Source organism: Pavona decussata, unplaced genomic scaffold, assembly GCF_977016875.1.
Source record: "Pavona decussata unplaced genomic scaffold, jaPavDecu1.1 SCAFFOLD_16, whole genome shotgun sequence".
NCBI classification, from domain to species: domain Eukaryota; kingdom Metazoa; phylum Cnidaria; class Anthozoa; order Scleractinia; family Agariciidae; genus Pavona; species Pavona decussata.
In genome coordinates, this window is record NW_028145439.1 from 2,939,455 (window position 1) to 2,961,023 (window position 21,569).

The 21,569-nt window shown below is 38.2% G+C and overlaps 3 protein-coding genes across 5 annotated transcripts; 1 reads left to right on the top strand and 2 right to left on the bottom strand.

Moving 5' to 3' along the window:
* Positions 1-1,471: 1,471 nt before the first annotated feature.
* On the bottom strand, positions 1,472-3,656 carry LOC146487346 (uncharacterized). Its single transcript, XM_085085717.1, has 3 exons — positions 3,423-3,656; positions 2,578-2,718; positions 1,472-1,741 (listed from the first exon to the last, which is right to left on the bottom strand). Exons 1-3 carry the CDS (start codon positions 3,618-3,620, stop codon positions 1,619-1,621), a joined length of 462 nt encoding a protein of 153 aa, XP_084941843.1. The 5' UTR covers positions 3,621-3,656; the 3' UTR covers positions 1,472-1,618.
* Positions 3,657-9,411: 5,755 nt separating this feature from the next.
* Positions 9,412-10,865, top strand: LOC146487347 (uncharacterized). The gene is made up of 3 exons (XM_085085730.1): positions 9,412-9,687; positions 10,187-10,324; positions 10,603-10,865. The coding sequence occupies exons 1-3, from the start codon at positions 9,412-9,414 to the stop codon at positions 10,726-10,728; spliced, it is 540 nt and encodes a 179-aa protein (XP_084941856.1). The 3' UTR covers positions 10,729-10,865.
* A 2,636-nt stretch (positions 10,866-13,501) lies between these two features.
* On the bottom strand, positions 13,502-20,490 carry LOC146487348 (uncharacterized). Of its 3 annotated transcripts, none has more exons than XM_085085744.1 (2): positions 20,332-20,490; positions 13,502-16,083 (listed from the first exon to the last, which is right to left on the bottom strand). In XM_085085744.1, the coding sequence occupies exon 2, from the start codon at positions 15,573-15,575 to the stop codon at positions 14,517-14,519; it is 1,059 nt and encodes a 352-aa protein (XP_084941870.1). In that variant the 5' UTR covers positions 15,576-16,083; positions 20,332-20,490; the 3' UTR covers positions 13,502-14,516. The 3 variants fall into 3 exon arrangements, with proteins under 3 accessions (XP_084941870.1, XP_084941886.1, XP_084941878.1); XM_085085760.1 differs by lacking the exon at positions 20,332-20,490 and adding an exon at positions 18,858-19,879; XM_085085752.1 differs by lacking the exon at positions 20,332-20,490 and adding an exon at positions 18,365-19,879.
* Between the last annotated feature and the right edge of the window lie 1,079 nt (positions 20,491-21,569).

The window sequence follows — 21,569 nt, forward strand, 5'->3', positions numbered from 1 at the left end:
CGTTCATTCCTTTTTGGTCTCAAGAAAGCGATGCTAGCTAAAACTCGAGAGTAAAGTTGATTACTTTCTGGTTTCAGATTCGTAAAAACAGTCCAAAATCAAGAGAGAAGTTAATTCCTTCTGCTCTCAAATTCGTGGAAATAGCCAAAATCGAGCAATAAGTTTACTCCTTTCTGGTCTCGAATCCGTGAAAATGACCAAAAGTCGTGAAAATGTTCAAAAATGAAGCAATAAATTCACTCCTTGTTGGCCTTGCTGATGTCTCCCAGGTGCTTTTCAGACGCGTTGTTGGTTCCCAAAGGGTTAAGTGTAAAATTAAGTAAAAAATAATAAGAAGGGATGAGTGATTAGAGATGACCCCTTCTTTATTTCATTTTCCCAACTAGCATTTTCCAAAATGCTTCGAAATTCTGAGTATTTGATTTCCTTTCCTGATATTTTCTGCGATTGAATTTTTCATCAACGGTTACAAGCCCCAAATACCAGGTCATCATTTTGTATTGTTTCCATAACCGTAGGCGGCCACAACATTACCGAGATAACCGGGATATATAATAGGCCTACTTGATCTGGCTCTCTTCATATTTTACTAGGATTATCAACCACTCATTTCTACTGAGATCATCGAATTAAAGTGGAAAAAATGATGGGAGGAAAAAAAGAAGAAAAAGGTGAAAGGATGGGTGAAATCTTTTGTGGTGAAACTGAATGATGCGACAACACCTTCATTTAGTTACAAAATAATTCTGGAAAAGCAAGATTAAGAAATCAACTTAGTTCTTGAGAGGAACAACTTCATTACCTGCTCTAGTGCATTTTGGAAACGAAAACGGGGAATTTGAAAAAAGTTAGCCTAACTTTTTTTTTTTTTTATAAAACTACAGTCCATTCCAACCCATTCATCTGTGGCCAAAGAAACTCATCAATAGTCTTAGTACACTAGCACTGAGGTAACAACCTCCAACAAATTTGAGCAATATTTCTAGGTTCCTGTTGATAAACGAACGTTTTTGAGTTTTTAATAGGACACCAAATTTCCGTGACACTTCCTAAAAACAAGAGAGCAATGCCATTATAACGTTTTTCACGATGTTTTTGGTAAAAATGATCCGCAGGAACATAAAGCTAACAACGCATGGGTAATTCTTGCCTGCTTTTGACTCGTGCAATTATTAATGAGTTTTTGAATGCTTTATAATTTATATTTTTTCTTTCGTTCTCTCCCTACAAAAAGTGATAATTTACTACCCTTGTCTGTTAAGGGCTAAGTATTAGTTAAACTATTTTTGCCCTTTCTCCGTTATATTTAAACTATTTATTTCTAATGCATTATGTTGAAATGAATAAAGATAACAGTTCCGCCGGAGACGCGAAGGAGCGGGAGAGAGGCACGGAAACGATGGGGACCAAAAGCCAGAAACAGACCATCACATTTTCTACAGCTGAAACAAAAAAATAACCCAGAGAGGTGTTGATTTGATAGTTTTATTCCTAAGTTGCCTGCATGAGTACATAAATATATGGAATAAAGAAAAAATATTGAGCCTGATTGCACATCATCTTGATCGATATCTCACTATATGTTGCCATGGTAACAGTTTAACATGCATGCGGGTGTTCACGCTTCTGGTTTTCCCTCAGCCATCTTGAAGCATCTCTTGATACGTACGAAACAGCAGAGCTCACCTGCACAGGTTGGACTGTGCTTCCTGCACAAATACAACAGCATCAAACAGCCTTTCTGCAATTGGGAGGAAGTAGTTTGAGAATACAGTAACATAGAGTGGTTTTCAAATTGAGTGTCCAAAGAGTAAGTAATTTCTCATTTGCATTGGTTTTGCTTTAGTATGTTCTGTGATTGGTTAACAAAATTCGCGCCATCTTTTTGAGCAAATCCAAACCAATCGTGACTTGGTCACGCGCGTCAGTTTCCCGCGCCGGGTTGGCGCCGGTTACATGTATTTGCTCAGAATTCTGATTGGTTCGTTGCGGTGTTTCCGTCTGTTCTGATTGGCTGGTTTTACAACACTCAATTGAAAACTGACGTCATTCTCTTATTCGTGAATGTGTTGTAGTTTAAGCCGTTTTAAATTTCTCTTCGACCTTTCAACTTGATACGTGTATATCTGATAGTTTGTTTGTTTTCTTTTTTTCACGAAACCGCGTTGTATGGGCGATGTAACAGCCCTCATAAGGTCTCACGTGATTTGCTTGCAACTCTTCTAGAAAACAACAGAACAAACAACAGATCAATACCCCCAACGTTAAAAACAATAGCGGCTGGTACACAATTTTGAAACAATTACAAGCTTACGAGAGCTGCTACAGTACTGGAGTTGTATGCGAACTTTGAGGTAAGCATATCACTAAATCTTAGATATATGGACTGTATGTTGAGAGGTCATTTAATCATCTGGATTTGTTTGGTACTGTTTGCATTAACTATTTCCCTTATACTTATTGTCGTTGTTGTTGTTTCATTTACTATTTGTCATTACATGAAGTGATTGGGTTTTCCATTATAACCTTACAGTATTTTTCGTAGTAACAAGTACATCTCTGCTATTTTATGATTACCTGTAGCGGTTTAAGGGTGGGGAGGGGAGTTGGGTGCTTTGCAACGACACACTTGAAGAAGTTATCAATGCAGGCCAGCTTCTTGCAGGCATCGTGTCCCGACCGGCGCCAACAAAGTTTTCCTTCAGCAACACAAGGTTTCTATAAAGAGAAAAGCAGTAAATCCATAACTACCCACAACTAAAGGTGTAACGGTATCACACTTGTGTGAATAATCACCGTAAAATCACTTTTTAAGCGTCGATGTATTTAGGGAAGAGCGCTAATTGGGGCCACTTTCTAGATCGTATTGGAATTTAAAAGTGTTGGGTTTTGGCTTTTCCCGGAGTATCCGGGAGAAAAACCTCTCGGAGCAAGGACGAAAATCAACAACAACAAACTGATCAACCCCAAAAGACACCGAGTGAGTCCGGGAATCGAACCCAGGCCACACTTGTTGGAGGCGAGTGCATTCACCACCGCGCCATTGCTGCTCCCACGTATTGTTTTTGGACTTTTTTTTCCTCGTCCACCTTTTTAAAATTACAAAAATCCGCGAACTACGGGGAGAGAAAGTACTGATGTAACACCACAAACTTTAATGGTTAAAGTTTTTAATTTTAAAGAAAACAAAAAATCCTTTTTTTGACGAAATTCAGGTAAAATCTCGCCTTAGAGTATCCAAATTCGAAATTTCTCTGTGGCAACATACACGTCAATTTATACAAACCTAAATTCTAATTTAACATTTATCCTAATATCTAGATCTCGTATTCGTCGATTAATTTCCAGGGTAGGTAAAGCTATCTTTGCAGTTAGAAAAAAATCAAAACAATTCGAGAAGTAATCACTCCATCTTTACTTACCATCCAATCTGGTGGTTCGGGGTGATCGCTGGCAACCAAGGTATCCTCGGGCAGTCCCTGGTCTCTCAGAACCTGGGCCATTTTTTCATCATGCCGTTCGTCCAAGAATTGAAAAACAGCTTTGTTAAAAGCTACTTCTTCAGCGGCCAGATAAGCCGCAAAGGCGCTGATAAGCAGAAGAGCTGCAAAAGTCTTCATGTTGTCTTCAAGACGTGTGCAATTAACACTGTAATTTTGTGGCAATGAAAGCTCCTTATATAGAATACACAAAGACTGACGTAGCTTGGCTGTTGTTCAGTAAAAATCTATAATCGTGAGCTGAAACAATAGGTCAAGAAAAGTTTTTCCGGCAACTGTTTATTCAGGGTTGTTTACCGGGCGTTCGCTGATATGAGATTTTAAGTGTGTAGTGGTTATCAAATAAAGCGCAAGCTGATTAGATTTGCACAGGTGTACAACTAAAGTGCACAAAGCTCGAACTCTAGATATCCAAGTGAAGGTTATTAAAAGTTGACAACGATTTAAAATTATTTTTAGCCTGAGCGAAGAAATATTTCTTTCCTGTCGTGGGAGAAATTTATTCGGTTAATTTTTTTTTAACTGAAGCTGTTGATGAGTTAATGACTTTGCACACGGGTATTTGCAAAAATAATCATGCACGGAAACAACACACGCCTTCTATCAAAGTCTCATATAACTAAGCGATAAAATTAACCAAGTGAAACACAAAGTAAAAATTGTTTAATGGAGACAGTTTGCTCGAAACTGTGCATGTCGTCGTTTTTCACTGACGAAAAGTTGGTTTCTTTGTAACTTGCTAACAGCTTTCATAAAAACGAGGTACTTATGAAATTTTCGCAAACGGGAGTGAACAAATATTTATTTGGAAGATTGTTAATAACGGCTCGCTTTGTGGGTCAACACCTTTTGTATTTTCGAGAGTTATCATTAAGATTATTTGTATTTCAACACTCATTGAGATCTAGCCACAGATAATTTATTGGAGAGGAAAGTGCAGTTCTATCTTACCTTCAATCTATACGTTAGTTTTGAGTTAACCTTTGCGCCATCCGTTGGTCTTAGATACTTAAGCCTTTAACTTGTAATATAAAAGAACAAACTCTCCCATTTTGTCTCCATACTTTTCTTATAAAATTAATGGGAGAAGTTATGAAAATATCAAGAAAATCCACCTAGGGTGATCATATTCTTAATTCTCATGACCTCAGGGGTTGCATAAGTATTGATATTACAAGGAGAAATTCTATGCTGATCACTGTTAGGGCTTAAAGGGTTAAAGTTAGCTTGTACTTATTTGAAAAGGATTCCTATGAGAGTTAGGATTGGAAATACGCAAATATATTCTTTGTAATTTTTATAACGTTTTAGTAGTTTTGCTTGGGCTAGAAACTCTGGAAACGATCGTAAAATTGCGGAGTAAAAGCTTTTGTGAATCATATCTGATTGAAGAAAAATAATATGCCCTCGTGTGCGCAGATTGTGATCGTTTGTTTCGTTGCTTTTGTTTTGCTTTTTTGCGTAAGGATTTCCTTCAGTTTGAAAGTTTATTCGCCACTTAGAAAGTGCTGTGAGCACGATCTTCGCCGCGTGATCTACTGCTATGTAGTTACAACCTCACAAATTTAATCCAAGCCTGCAGTTCAGGCAGATTTCTTTGGGCGAGCGCGAGCAAACGTTAAATGTGTAAATGTGCCAAAATGATGTGATTAAAGCCGCCATATTAGATTGGGAACACGAGAGAAGCGACTGCAAGTAACAAAACTAAAGAAAAGGAGCTTGCGAGGTGTCTAAACACAGCCCAGCCCTTGCTTGCAAGTGTAACCGACATTTATTTGAACCCACATGTCGTCTGACTGCTAGCACTGGTGCGCGTTCCTCCATGGTCTACCAATTTAATTTTCGCACTGCAAATTGTTTTTCTGAAAAATTCGCCATAGGAGTTTTTTCCTTGTACCAATTAAAGACGACACCGGGAATATAGATCAAGGTAGCACACCACAAGCTAGCTGCCCTCGGCTAAATCACACACTCTATCGTTTGATTCTTTTAAACTCAGTGCAGGAACCTTGTCAATTTTTTTTGTTGTTAATTTGTTGTTGTTTTTTTTAATATTTTTTTTTTTCTTTGATAGACTTAAAAATGCTTAAAAACCAGCAGAAAAATTTTCTATTTCTCGTTCTTAGAACTGTACCTTGCAAATTCAGGATTTGTTGCAAAGTTTCATACCGGCATCTCTAGCATGCGGATCGGGTAATAACACGACCTAGTTAATGCCCTCGTTGATGATTTGTGTGGGTGTCATTTATTTGTCTTTATTTATTTATTTTTTTAGGTTTGATTAAGTTTAGGTTTAAAAGGTTGTAGAACCGAGAATTTAATTTTGGTGTTAAAAAATTAATAGTTTGGATGGCTTTGTTCTGCGACCTCTCTTTAATAAAAGTCATAAAACTAAATAGTTTGTAGTTTGCACGAGGCAAAACAATAAAACGGATTACTATAGTTACACTAAACTTCTTTCTAATTACGTTTTCACATGAAATACTGACGAGGTGAAATTTTGACGTTAAAAGAGAGGAAATTTCGAAGAACTTTATTTCATTTCTCTCGACATAAAATCGTATATGCAATGAAATTGACAAAATTTTGCGAAGAGGAGAGATAGGAAACCTTGCGAACAAGTAGAAAACTGAGAATGATGTATTATTCAGTGAGTGACACAGGCATACTCGGAAAAAGGAAATCTGAGTGCTCCCATCAGGAGTCGAACCTAAGACCTTCCGATTACTAGTTCGGATGCTGTACTACTGAGCTACAGGAGACTCGTGGGAGCTAAGGCCATTAAAGGGCTATTGTTTTTTTTTTACCTCTTTTGTTAAAAATGGTGAAATAAGGCCCTCACTTAGCTATAAAATATTTCTAGAACAACGAGAGGAAAGAAATAAATTTAATCAACTCAATTATTGAAAGAACAACTCGTGATCCGTTTTAGCGCATTTGGGAAACAAAAATGGGAGAGCTTGGGTGGTAATTTTAGCAATACTATAAAATATTTTGTTTCTGTTAACAGGCAAACATTTTTGGGTTTTGAAATGACATCAAATTTGCATGGAACTTCCCCCATTAAACTAGGTTCATGGGACAAACATCCCGCATACCACAGTCAACTCTCGCCTTGCGGACACCTCGCTATTACGGACACCCCGATAATACGGACAGCAGCTAAATAACCGGCAAATATCAGTAATTACACACGTTTGACTTAAGTAAATTTCTGGTATTACGGACTCTCGCTACTAAGGACACTAACTCGCGGTCCCGGAGGGTGTCCGCAATAGAGGGAATTGACTGTACTTGGATTTGAATGTCGATGTGTGGCATATCGGCCAATGGAATAGTATAAATATGTAAACTCTGCAGCTTTTAACCAAAATCCAAGGCGTAGAACTTCTGTTTCTGACCAGTAAAGTTAAGTTACTTCGAGTATAAACCGTTCTCAGTTCAGTTTCAGTTTCAGTTTATTTACACTTGGATATAGTATTTACATTGTATATAGGAACATAGGAATAAAATAACAAATAAAGGGAGAAAAGAAAGAAGTTAATGGCTTTCGAAGAAGTGTACGGTGGACATAAATTTTCTATTTCTCGTTCTTAGAACTGTACCTTCCTAAAATACCCTGCCGTTTTCCCTTGCAAATTCCGGATTTGTTGCCAAGTTTCATACCAGTACCTCTAGCATGCGGATCGGGTAATAACACGACTGGTTTATGCCCTCGTTGATGATTTGTGTGGGCTTCATTTATTTGTGTTTATTTATTTATTTTTTTTTAAGGTTTATTTAAGTTTAGGTTTAAAAAGTTGTAGAACCGAGAATTTAATTTTGGTGTTAAAAAATTAATAGTTTGGATGGCTTTGTTCTGCGACCTCTCTTTAATTAAAGTCATAAAACTAAATAGTTTGTTGTTTGCACGAGGCAAAACAATAAAACGGATTACTATAGTTACACTAAACTTCTTTCTAATTACGTTTTCACATGAAATACTGACGAGGTGACATTTTGATGTCAAAAGAGAGGAAATTTCGAAGAACTTTACTTAATTTCTCTATACAAAAAACCGTAAATGCAATGAAATTGACAAAATTTTGTGAAGAGGAGAGATAGGAAACCTTGCTATTAAGTAGAAAACTAAGAATTATGTATTATTCAGTGAGTGATACAGGCATACTCGGAAAAAAGGAAATCCGAGTGCTCCTATTAGCAGTCGAACCGAAGACCTTCGATTACTATTTCGGATGCTCTACCACTGAGCTACAGGAGACTCATGGGAGCTAAGGCCATTAAAGGGGAAATGTCAATGTTACGGTAAGGGGTTTATCGAAGACACCACCCGCTATCTAAAATTTATTGGCTTTAAACTTTAAGTTGACACAGAACTATTCAGCTAGCAAGAGTCAGCATTGTTAGATAAACACGAAAAGTGAGGTTTGAATCTCATTGTCATCTTCTAGCGCCATGGTTAGACGGAAAGTATTTTCTGACAGGGCTATTAAGCCGGGGAACTAAACGAACAGTAGACAAGTCCTCGTGGCACTCAATAAAGGTATTTTCGTTCCATTTCTATCGCATTACATGGGTGCTACGTCTCACACAGTTTTCAGAACTTGAATATCCCCTTTGCCGCGAATAAACCTGAATATAACTTAAATCCCACGACCAGCTCCCAGTTGATCTCGTTGCTCAGTTGATTAGAACACTGGTGTTCTACTCCAGATGCCTCGGCAATCCAAATTTCCTTCACAGGGCTAGCAAGCTCGGGGAACTAGCGGTAGTCCTGGCCTCATGGCACTCAATAAAACTGATAATTTCATTCCAAGTATTTTCTCGTCCTCTCTGAATTAAACGATCGCTTAAGAAAAAAAAAACAGGTTTAACGTGTGGATGCAGACATTTCTGTGACCAGAATTTTGATGATGTATTTTCAAAGATTTAACACAAAGAGACGCGTAAAACATTCTTGGTCAGCTTGTTTTTCGTTGCCATTTTTGTTTTTCTGCCCTGTTCATTAATTCTGTTTAACCTGAAATAAATAAATAAATAGTTGCCGTTGAATCAGGGTAAACGGAATTTAGTTTTAATGTTTGAGCCTATGATACCACTAACTGTGTTTGCATCTCCGTTTCTTCAAGAGCGCAACAGAAAGAAATATGTCTAACTTCATTTTTAGTTCACACAGTTAGGAACGGTTAATGCTCATCCAAAACACCCCAAATACAAAGTGTCGACTTGCAAAAAAAATCGACTTTTAAGACTAAGAATAATCGCTATCATCTTAAGGAAGCCGTCCAGTTTTATTTCCCAATTTTTGGCAGTGTAGCGCTTGCAGCTTTGGGAGTGACAACATAAAGACTGAGAAAAGTTTAAATGAAACTAAGAGAGTTTGGGCGAAAATTAAAACAATAGAATTAAAAGAGAGTCGAAAATAAAGTCAGAATAAGTTGATTCTTTTTGGCAGGGTAGAGTAGGAATGCGGCTAAGAACGTTTCTGGGTTCTTGTAGTGAAAGATTCAGTGTTGATAAAATCTTTCGCTGGAGATGCCTGTTTTCGATTAGCTAGAAAAGGAGTGTAATAACTTAAACTGATCAAATATTTGAAGTTTATGCTTCTAATTAAGAGCAAGATCACAACCTCTTTTAATTTGTACGCGACGAAGTGCGTGCCTTTGTTCCCTTGCTTTTTTACTTAATCAAACAAGGAACAACAGCAGGAACACAAAATATTGTGTTTGCATCTTCACTTTGAAAAGGATTTAATTTCGGAGGGCTGGAGTGTTCGCAAACAGTCACGGGGTGGGTTAAACAGTTTCAAAGCTGTCCAAACACACCTGAAGAGCTTTTGTCCGAGCGAAGTTAAAGTGGCATGCGCAGTAAGGCTCTCAGTGCGTGCGGTCCTCTATAAAAACAGGTGCGAATGTTTCTTTGCGCATCGTGTTATCCAGAGCACAGATTATCATCCGTCAACATGAAGGCAATGATACTTTTGCTGTTCCTCGCCGCAGTGGCCGTGTATGCTGAGACGGAGATGGAATATCATCCCCAAGCGATCATGCACTACCTTGAGATGGAAGATCGGGAGATGGCGAAGAAAGTTCGCAGCATCGTCAAGCTAGAAGACCCACATCCATTCAAACCAGGGCCAACTGGGCGTCTGCCTAGCGGCTTTCCCACCGGCATTCCTCCCAAAATTGTAAGTACTGATCAGTTATAGCGAATTTGATTACTGATTACCGTTCTGTAACATTCGGTTTTATTCACTAATCTAATCAAACACGCCCATCTTTTTGAAATGTTTTTGGTTTAACACAGCGCAATAACCTTCAAAAATTCCCTCGTACATGAGCTTGTGTTTTTAACCATTTTTGGGAGGGGACTTGGTGGAACTCAAATTAGTCATTCTTTCGGACGCTATAAATGTTATTTATATAACAAAACTTGCGTACATTTTCAATTGCTGTAAAGTGGAGGAAAACAAAAGGACTGCACTCTTTTATCAGAACAGAAATTTTTGTCTCTGTGAGCACTAGGTAAATCTGGAAAGAGTTAACCATCCACAACTCAGGGTGCTTTGAGCGTGACGAAAGTCCAGTTTGTGCATGAAGGAGATCATTGTTAATCTTAAGTGGAAAAACCTCTTTGAATGTGTTCACAAAACTTACTTTTGTTTTTATTTTTATTTTTTTAAACAGAAATTCTGCCTAGTAACTGCAATTATTTGTCACAAGAGAGCCGGGGATGATGCTTGTGAGCATCTGAAGTGCATCAAAAGGACTGGCATATGTTTGCACAGAGCAGGTGTACGAATCAAACATTTGCCTCCAGCAATGGTATGTACTATTACCTCAGTTAGAGCGGTTTCCAATTGAGTGTCGTAAAACCAAAACCTTAAAACCAAAGTAATTACTCTGGCCGATCGTTACAGTTGTAAACAATACAACGAGCAAATCAGAATTCGAAGCGAATACATTTAACTGGCGCAAAGCGCCAAGGGTACGATGGCCTAATGTAATACATTGAGCTTGCTTTTACAATGTAATATTATGAGCCGGTGCCAATACCAAACCTTTTGAAACACTTATCTTAGTGATTATTTTTTTCATTTCAGAAAAAATGTCTGCCTATTATTCCGTGCTGCATGCTGGGTAGCGAGACCTGCGAGGAAAAGCTGTGCTGTTTCGTAAGGTTTGGAGAATGCGCGAAAAAGCTTGGAGATGAGAAGGACCGGAAGTAATCTAGCCATCCCATGAACCCACAGGAGCGGACCGGAAGTTAAGGGAATAAAGCCTGCATCTTAACAGTAGTTTTATATCGATATCAAGTTGCCACGTGTTAACAGTTTTTCTCAATAAAAGAGCCTGGTTGTTATAATTTTGTGCTTCAGTTTGCTTTTTTATATCAGTATTATATAGTATGCAGTGGCACAAAACTACCAAGAGTTTAGATTGTTAAGGCGGGGAGAGAAAAGTGTGAAGGGAGAGGGGAGGGGGAATCAAGGTAGCGAGGTGCTGATGCTGCAGGACGGTGTCTCTTTTTGTTTCTGCGCATACGTTCTGCGCATCTCTGGATGGTCCGAAATACCCGGGTTTCGTAAGGACGGTGCCAACTAAAAGAAAGATATTTTGCGCGATTTAAGGCTATTTGGGAAAAGCAGATCTTAGCAAGGGTTGCTGGAATCCAAAATGAAAATTAGGGGAAACCAAGCATTTTTCAGAGATATCTAAGCTTCAATTTGGATAACATTGTCATACGTTTTTATGTATTTTACAACTCTTTCGAATGACCCTTGCTTAAATCTCTTAGAAATGCGTGGCTACCATCAATTTTGTTTTTGGATTCAAACAGCCCTTAATCCCTTAATAAGCAACCAGTTCATGTACGCGCTTCTTTTTTTACATCACCAGCACATCCTGAATTCCGGTTGCCTAAAACCCTGAAAACGTTTTCAATAGAGATTTCAGAAAAAGAAAACACGCAAGGGAAGTATAGTTTACTTTGAGCGATTTCCTCTTTGCCTTGTATATTTCAGAAAGGCTGCGTTTTTACGGCTTACACTGAGGGCCCTGATATCACAAACATACAAGTGTTTCAACTTTAATTTTGTGATACTTCCTTCAACTCGAGCTCAGTACAACAGCACATACCCAAACAGAAAATTTTGGTTTTCGGCACAAAAGCAGCCTCCAAATATTCAAGTAAGCAGTCACGTGAACAGTTTCGAAAGGGATCGAAAACAGTCGATATTTGTCACAAGTATCGATATTTTTAAAGGAAACCTCAGTATCGATTATATCGAGTATATGGCATCGATGTCCGCTCACCGATACTTCTAAGCTAAAAACATCAATTTTAATGTTAAAGAAGCAGTGTCAGCTATTGTTTTGTGTCACTATGAATAGCCAAAAAATATATTTGAATCGACGGAATTGTCAAAATCACGGTGGTTCAGTTTTGTTAACAATAACCCCACTAGTGCGCAGAAACTAGTATTAGTTATGTTTCGCTACGGATGGCTTGGATGGAAATGGATTACAATTTGAAAAAATTTGCAAATTTTCCAAGTTCTTCCTTAATTTGTATTGTACAAAAGTCGCTAAAACCTTATTATAATTTGTTCCTTCTCAAAGAAATCCCCAATATTTTCTTCCTGATGCTCTCACTTATGTCCAGAAATGCACCTAACCCTGAATTTGAGTACTTTATATAAGACAGACCTTTTTGTCGTTTTCATATGACTTCATGTTTGACAGAATTATTTGTGTTTTAGTAAGAATTTAGGGTAGGGACACTTTGAGATGTCTATCATTCAGTTCATGCATCTTATTAGCGTGCATTTGATGCTCTAATAGCAATTTCATGTCAGAAAAAAGATTCTTTGTCAAAAATTTCAGCAGTTTTGACCAAAATACCGTAAAGTTCCGATAGTAGCGACCCTCGTTTATACTTTCAGAAGTAGCAGCGTTTGGGGCTCGTTACTTTCGGGGAGTCGTTACTTTCGGGGGGTCGTTATTTTCGGGGAACAAAAACCATGAAACAAGCTAGCGCTAGCTCTTTTCTCCGAAATGAAAAATTATATGATTCGCGCAGAGCTCAAACAACAGACAGAATTAAGACCATTTGCGCTACCCATTTCTGGTAGCAGGGACAGTGAAATAAACATCGATGGTCTACCGGACTACCGCATGAATGAATCAGCCGATGTAGAATCTAATTCTTCTCTGACTCGGGAGGAAAGGTAAACTCAGTGCTTTTAGTCCATGACACACCAATAGGTTTTATACTGCAGTGTATATTGAGTTTTCAATTTTAATTTGAAGAAACGTTCCTGTTGTTAATTAATGCGAAATTCTACCAAGTTTAGTTTTCACATTACGCCATCAGTGAACTGATGTCAAGGACGAATGTTGGCTTAAGACTTCCCGTTGCTGTAAAGTGCCTTATCGTGATCAATTTGTCAATGCACGAAGATATTAGTATTGTACATTAAAAATTTGACTATGGATTAGAAAACAATTAAGGCATTCGGTGTTTGTGTAAAGTAAATAAAAAAAAAAACTTGCATGGTCTCGCTCCTTTTTGGGGGACTCGCTACTTTCGGAGAGGTCGTTACATTCGGAGGCTCGCTATTTTCGGGATTTATTAATAGCCACAAAGTTTTGATGTTACTTTCAGGGGGTCTTTACTTTCGAAGGGTCGTTACTATCGGAACTTTACGGTACAGCAAAATCGCCGTGACAGTGCCCGTTTAGTGTTCAATGAAGCTGACATGTTATTCTACCCCGGCCAGACATCATAGTTATGAATGCTGGATCTAGGATCATCAGCTGAATATTATAGAAATGATCAGACGTCTCGAGACAAGTTAAGTTATTACGTCCCTTCTAAACGATTACTTTTAATAATTTCCTTGTAAATATTGTCTCCTAGAAGTTAATGAAAATCCCGATGAAAAGACATTTCTCATTTAATTTATTCTTTGCCGCCTCCGTGGTTGTCAAACGAGTCTGTTTTAATGATTAATCCATCCTGATAGTTTTATGGTTGTCACTGCGTGATGCTCCAGACATGAGAAGGAAAAAACACGATTTTTCTGTCTGGATTTTCCTCAACTTTTTTAATGACTTAGACAAATTCATACATACAGACGTTTACTGTAGTTTTAATGGTTTAAAAATCGCGTTCGATTGACCTTATTCCGCTTCTAGATTTATAGTTTTAGCTATCTATTTGAGAAAACGTATCTATATGATTATTCTGGTTAACTCTGACAGTCTTTTTTGAGGGATTTTAATAATCCTTGTATGTCCTGTAATTGCCTGTACGGGATACGCCGTATTGTCCGTGTCAATCGAATGTATAGTACCGGTCCTTGATTTACTTTAATTGAACTGATTGGAAACCAAATTTATTAGAAACAATTCTTTGTTGACACAACGCTGTCGTGACATGAACTTGACATTTTCAAATTCAGTTGTGATTCGGTCCATCCTATCGATCATGTTCACAAATGTCATTCATTGAGTGTAAACCGTCAGACAGTTTTTGAGAGACACGACAAGAAGAGCTAAACGCAGGAGCTGAAAAACAGACAAGCTGTCACAAGAGAAGGTGTCGCCAGTTTCTGCTTGTAGCACACCCTGCTACTGGTGAGGGCAATATGGACTAACGGCAACGGCAACGAAAACGTCCCTTAAAAATATAAGTTCGCGTTACTTGCACTTCTTTGCGATTATTCCAGTTCGTTCAACTTCAGTCAATGTGGCTGAACTATCCAGTAACTTAACAGAACAGGTGGGAAAGGAATTCAAGTTGAGATAGAGAATGGAAAACTTACCGTCATGTGCTCACGTCCTCCACAGAACCTTGAATTTGGTCATTTAACGTTGTTGTTTGGCCGAGCACGGTGAAGAAATGTTCCAGAATTTTTAAAGCACGTGCAGGGCCTTTGTTTTTTTAATTAAATCCTAATGTTTTGTGACGTTCTCGTTGTCGTCGCCTTAGCAGCTTCTTAAACTCCCTAATTTATACTGTTGTGCTTTCTGCCGGCGGGGTTTGTCTTCCTCGTCCACTCTCTTGGCCGAGTGTAGAACGATCACTCGTTTTACGGTAGGTAGAACACCGTGAAGCTGCCTGGCGCCCAAACAGAGTACACCGAAGGGCTCTTCTGTAGGACGGAAGTCTCCAAGCGTAGATGAAAATGTCCAAAGCGACCTTGACAAAGAGCATTAGATCGCTGATTCGAATTCCAATGTGGATGTTAATGTTTTCTACCATGTTTTTGGGCGTCCTGAAAAGGTGAATGAAAAGGACAATAATATGCATCGAGGCCGAAGCCAAGAGAATAGCGGTCAGGTGAAATGTCATAACTGTGAATTGACGTTCGCTGTGTCGTTTCTTGTACGATGTTTTTTTCTGCACAGCGTTGCTCAAAGAAGCCTTGTTACGGAGTGACGAGCTCTGTTGAAGATGACGGTTGAAGGAGGTAAAGAGCATAACTTGAACGACGACTAAAATGACCGATATCAGGGTGGGGTGTATGATAAGGTCTATTTTAAGGTAGGTAGTAAGGTCGATGCCACTGAACTGCAGCATACAGAAGCTAGTGATGTAAACACAGCTGATAACGAGAAATGCCAGCACGCGATTCTTTGTGACCATTCCCTTGAATTGGTGTGGGTATGTAACCGCGATGTACTGGCAGACCGACAGTGCAAGAATGATGAAAAACGAAACACTGATTGTTACTGTCGAGATGATTCCGCCAATTCTGTGAAGCAACTGGTAAACAGCGTTCGGCTTTTTCCGGAAGTCGGCGAAATCGGCGAAGTAGTAGCTCGCAAACATCGGTTCCACGGCCATTCCAGTGAGTAAGTCAGCAACGGCAAGGCCGGCTATGAAATATGTCATCGGCGTGCGGAAACAACGCAGAGGGTCCCGGTAAATCGCCGTCAACAGAAGAGCGTTGGAAACCACTGTTATCGGCGACAGAATGCACAAAATGATGGCGGACGCCAGCTCTATGTACCGATAGGTGCGTAACTCGGGAAGAATGTCACCCGACGAGTTCGCAGTGGAATTCATCTACGCGTGCAGTGATATCAAACCTGACAAAATAGAAATCTTCTACCAATTAAAACTTAATTTCCCTCTTCTGTCGCTAGAAGTAAAATTTCTGGTGTTTTTCCTCTTCTGTTATAATTGCAAGACTGCGACTATCGTCCAATGTCCTTTGGAACACTTCGCAATATATCCAGTCGATCTGCCAAAAACCAGCTTGTCAGGCAATATTTATTACTCTGTGGGCTTTTGTATTAACAAGCGAGCTAAATAATTGTTTTTCCTGACAGTTGAGAGCAGCAAAATCGTGGTAATGGCGTGACGTAAACTCTTTTTCACTGGCAAATGGAAATAAGTATTTTTCATTAAAAGTTTGTTGACAGGTGTTTAAAACGCACCGAAAAACACCACCAACAAACTAACTGCCAAACGTTCTTCCGACTGCTTCTTCCACTTGGATCAAATGACTCTGTCGGGATATCGGAGAGGATTTCACTTGTACTAGCTGCTACATTAATTAGGACAGCAGCCCCTACAAATGAAAATTAAGAAATATATTTGAGTTAAGTCACAAAGTAAAGGCTAAACGGTGTACTTTGGCGCTTACGGCACGACCCAAGCTGCACAGTTGACAATGATTGGTTAAATTTACGAGCAAAGTAAGGAATCGTCTGCAAAGCGTTCAAAAATTCAAAAGTTAATTGACTTTCTAGGTTCTAAGCGGCCAAATTTGAAAATATACCAAAGGAAGCTATTATAGTTCGAAACTGATCTGAAAAGACAGACAGACCTAACAATGGCCTACCTTCTACCTCATTTAATCCGGTGATTTTTCGGGGGAGTTGGTTTGTCACGGGCGTCACTTCGACAATCACAAAAAAGTCACGTCGACATTTCAATACTGCTTACACGAAAAGGGTTGATCATGCACTTGAGTTCAGATTTTAACTAATCCTCAGAGCAATTGCGATTTCATACTGAACCATTCACCGGTCTGTGAGATGTTTTCTCTTGGTTAATTAAAGGTAGTCGGCAAATGTTAATGATAACGTGACGCAAGCGCGCTTTGAAAAAAGCTGAATACTAACGAGCCCCTCTCCACCCTTAAAAGAAAAACCTGCGTCACTTTCGAAGGATATTAGTTTACCTGCACGTTGAAACGTCAACGCAGAAAAATAAACAACGTGAAGCGTAAATGGTTATTGCCGTCGGCTATTGCCCAAGAACAGGATTCTCGGTTGCAAGAACGAGAAGCGAATTGACAATGTAAACGGTTTTCGCAGTTAAACGTTGTCAATTTGACAAGGAAGACTAAAACACATGACAGGTGACAAATGATAATGCAAATTTTAGGATTTGCTCATAACTGTGTTATTCATTCGTTCGAAAATGGTATTTCCTTTCTTTGTGTCTTCAAGTTCAAACGCAGCTCCGCCTCTTACTGGATTTAAATAGCTAATGAACATTATAATAACTGCGAAAATACAGAACAGCTAATTCTCATTACACCATGATCTACGGTATATTTTTTCTCAAAGGATTGAGTTTTCCTACAAGCAATATTTTTAGTTGTCCTATACGCAAAAATAGAAAGTGAAGTTTGCCTGCGTGCCGTGACACTTTTTTCCTCGTTAAATCGTATTTCTTTATTATTATTCAATGTCATTTCCTAAGCTAAGCAACAGAAGTCGCCGTTCCCTGTGTGACAAAACAAATAGAGTTTCTAAACAATTGAATCAAAATGATTGAAAACAGCGAGAGGTCTTCGGGGCTACCTAAGTAAATAAACGTTTATTTGCATGTTATTTCATTCGTTATATCTCTCCCAGCAAAGGGACATATTTGCCTGGTGTTGTAAAATAAACAGGACAATGCTGTATTGTTAACGAGTCTTTTTGTGAACCGAACCGAGATATTTGCATTTGAAGCGGACAGAGATCACTTAAGCTTTGAATTTTCCCCTTACGGTGTTTTTGAATCGAATAGAACAAGCTTATTCGAAGAAAACAATATTTTTGCTATAGGTCTTTTTGTCCCAGAATCTCGTTCATCGAACGTTTTTCCCCGAATCAAATGCACTGAAAGTAGTATTTGAGGAATTACACTCTTTCCTTTTTATAAGAATATTGTTTTTCCAGCCCAGGCTGAATATTCCTATCTTTCTGCCGATGTTAAAGGGCCCTAGTCAGCCACACCTTTGTTTTTGTTTATATGCGAGAGTTTGGCTATTATATTTTATTCGGAGCTTGTCGAAATGAACGAAATCACTGTGAAACTACTAAAGATAATGAAACATACTTTCAGGAACACAACTTACAGTAAAACAATAAGATTTCACTTCACCATGCAATATCAATAATTTCGATGGCATTGAAAATGGCGGAGGCTGACTAGGGTCCTTTAAGCCGAAAATATTCTTGTGAATATTCTTAGATCAGTTATAACCATCGGACTGTCATTTGGCTAGTGCAGGTTTTTATCGTTTTATTGGCTAGTTTTGCTGTTTAGAGAAAGGAAGAATTTTATACGGTTTAGTTAAAAACATATGAAATTTTTAACACAAAACATCTCAGCGTCGGGTTTATTCTTAAAATATTCTTAAAATTTCGTAAATGTTAGCCTCGATATTCTTATAAAATAAATTCTTATAAAAAGAAAAGAGTGTACTTCCGCTTTCATCCCAGCGAATTCTAACAGTTCCTTAAATTTCACGTTAATTTATGTTTTCGTTCCATCAAAACAAAATCATTCCCAAATAAGTTAAGAAAGACAAAGGAAAAAGTGAACCAGCCTTCGCTTTATACACTACTTACAGTTCAGTGAAAAAAACTGCCAAAGAACAATCAAACTCGCTGCCAATGTGCTTGACACCAAAGCAGGAAACTGCAAGACTTTGTTACGTTTTAGTTGCCTTTTTTTAGACTGGGATCAATCCGGGCGATAGGTATTCGTTCGTTGCAAAATGGAAAGGAGTCCAATGACGCTTGTTGAACTGAATTTTTCTGTGTATTGCTTTCAGAGCACATAGCACGTAAGATATTTGTAAACTCGGTAAATATTGAAGGACCATCTTGAGCTATAAAGGACAATGTGACATCATCTGTCGTTCGATTCGATGCCTAATGATCAGTCACGGATTGGATTTGTAGCTGGTTATTTCAAAATCAGAAAATGAATAAGTTCCTACCAGCTAACAAAAAGTTGCTATGCACGATGTAATGTCCAGACACAGCGCGAAGATGCTACATCAAAAAACATTACCGGTTTGCAGTTTACGAAATGAAATCCTATTTAAATTTTACTTACCTCAAGGTTCGGACAGCCGGTTTCACTGTGGCGAATAAAAGCCTTGCTCTTCAATTTAAGTTACGAAACTGTCTGATTTAAGTGCATGGACATAATTTTGAAACTCTTCCGGCTAAACAAGACAACGTGTTGTGTTTGTTGTACGACCTGGATTTGAGTGGCTCAAGCATATTCTGACCATGATAACCCAATTATCTGAATTCAGTTTGAAAGTGTTTTAATTGCTTAAAACACTGCGTTTACACACGCCGGTTGAAACTCTGATATTATCCAAAACAGGATTACATCGATTTGAGTTCCCTAAAAGTACAAAACGACTTGGGGAGGTATCTTGGCTTAGTGTTTCAAACTGTTTTTTATTGCAAAATCCAACCAATTTTTGAAACACTGAATTCATCCATGTCCTTCAAAAAGAAACCCACCCCGAAACTTAAGCTCCCTAAAAAGTTCTTTAAATAAATGTAAGCCCAGGGCATTTATTTGGAATTTTTCTGTAAAATATAAGAAATGATATGTTTATTAAAAAGATTATCTGCCTGAACTGTCAAATAGATATGTCTACCTGACTTTGTAAAATATCGCATCCGTAGTGCGCCCGTCATGTAATTAAAACCGCCGCTGAAGAGAGTGTTTGCGTTGTTTTTCCTGCCTTCTTTTTAAGTTAAGTCTACTGTTTTCTTACCCACTGCATTGTCGAGATCAATAGAGCTAAGAATTTATCGGAAGTTGATATCATCCTTAAACCAAAACAACCGCCTGATATCGCTATATTAATGACCGACAAACCATAACAATCGAGTCGAGCTGACAATATTTTCACTTGATGAAACATTGCCGATTTACGATGTAAATAGCAATCCGCTAAGATGTTTAATCAGGTGTTTTGGGGCTGCAGAAATGTTTATCACGAAATAGAAAAGAGAGGAGAGACTTTTGGCTTTTGCGGTCAGACGCGCGCACATCATTGTGGCTTCTTGGCTGTTAGTCTCAAAACAAATATAACCAAAAAAAAAAAAACCTGGTGTCATAGGAAAAAAATAATTACCGAAACAAATAAAGTGGCTTTAGCGAGTGATGCAGTCAATCCAATTCTCTGCGGAGAATTTAGGTTTGAATAAAGTAACCGGTCGCGAATTAGTACATTTTGTCTTACGTATATAGTCGGTATACCACTAACTTAGAGGAACACCACACCTTTTTGGATCAATTAAATTCAAATTAACCATATGTCTATGTTAAAAACACGGCCAATCTCCAAAGTGCTTTTAAAACTTTAAAATGTCATCTTGATCTTCCCGTTAAAGTAAACTTAATCCAACGATTCAGAAAGAATATGAGAATACGCTGCGGGGACTTCACGGTGCGTTTTCAGTCCGTGCGCCTTTAAAAAAACATTTTTGTTTTCATCTGTTCTTGAATAACCCCACAGTTGTTTTACAAAATCTATTGAGCGAGATGAAAATTGAGTATCTACCTTCAATTCGTCTGGTATCGCCGGGTCACCGTGAGCAAAGTCGTTTGAGTCAGTTTCCTCGACACTGCGATTCAAGGTTGCTGTTTCAAAGATCATGAAACGAAGACCCCGGAGTGTGAAAGTGTTATATTATGGATAGCAACAAAGTGCTATTCATGATGTGCGTGTTATTTATTTGATCATTTTTGACCGCTATTTCGTCATCAATTTATGCGGGTTAATTTATTATGCGGGTTGAGCTTATTTGCATGTTACGGTGTAAAACTGAAGGAGTGACAAGCTAGTTTCGTGAGAGACACTAAAGGCTTGAAAAAAGGGTTTGATCCCCAAATGACGAGAAAACTCAAGGAAACTTTGAAGAGATCCGTTTCCACAGCAATAACGATCGTAGCTTGCAATTGTTTTCATTACGGCAAACAGTTGTTTTCAATTCTCATGATTTTTTTTATTTTCCTGTCATTGTGTCACCGTGCGATTTATATGTTGTGTCATTTTTATTATCAACAGAAGTTGATTTCGTCTTTTATTTGCGACTTACCAGTTAAATGTAACTCGTAGTCTGGCCAACAAACCACAAACCGGTAACAGCTCGAAAACGTGAACGATTGAGGAAACGAAAAATAATTTTCGTTCGAGGCACTCGATGCAATTTTTAATAGGGCAATTTAAATTCTTCACCCATAAAAACACTATACTAAAAAAATAATATTATTACCAAACCCGTAACGCCCAAGGCGTTTTAATAAATGGGAATGCTATAAATTCTTCTTCCGCTCATTATTAAAAATGCCACTCAAAGAATTGTAACACCATATCGTGAAATACTTGATGAAAGAAATGATCAAAAAAGGCCATAACTTCAATATTTGATATAAGGTTCCATAACAAAACTGTTGTTAGCTGTAATTTGACCAAGCTTGAGTCCCCAAGTGGGGGAGGGAGAGGGGGTGGCACTCCGTTTTAGTGGCTGTAAGGGGAGGTTTCACTCGAAAGGGATAGAGCACTTTAAAATAAGAGTATTTTAAAAGGCCGCAAAAAAAAATTAAGACTGTAAATCTAAAGGGTAGTGGCAGTGAAACTTTGAACATCGAAAAGGGCACTTTTCCGTCAATGGCAGCTGGAAAATATTGCTCAATTGACTATTAAATATACAAATAATAATAATAATAATAATAATAATAATAATAATAATAATAATATTTATAATAATGATAATGATAATGATAATGATAATGATA

Bases quoted from the DNA above. Each gene is read 5' to 3' on its own strand.
- LOC146487348 (XM_085085744.1), bottom strand. From the start codon at position 15,575: ATGAATTCCACTGCGAACTCGTCGGGTGACATTCTTCCCGAGTTACGC.
- LOC146487346 (XM_085085717.1), bottom strand. From the start codon at position 3,620: ATGAAGACTTTTGCAGCTCTTCTGCTTATCAGCGCCTTTGCGGCTTAT. The intron at 2,719-3,422 runs GTAAGTAAAGAT...TTCTCTTTATAG, and splicing joins CCGAACCACCAGATTGGATG to AAACCTTGTGTTGCTGAAGG. The intron at 1,742-2,577 runs GTAATCATAAAA...TCCCAATTGCAG, and splicing joins CCACCCTTAAACCGCTACAG to AAAGGCTGTTTGATGCTGTT.
- LOC146487347 (XM_085085730.1), top strand. From the start codon at position 9,412: ATGTTTCTTTGCGCATCGTGTTATCCAGAGCACAGATTATCATCCGTC. The intron at 9,688-10,186 runs GTAAGTACTGAT...TTTTTTAAACAG, and splicing joins CCGGCATTCCTCCCAAAATT to AAATTCTGCCTAGTAACTGC. The intron at 10,325-10,602 runs GTATGTACTATT...TTTTCATTTCAG, and splicing joins AACATTTGCCTCCAGCAATG to AAAAAATGTCTGCCTATTAT.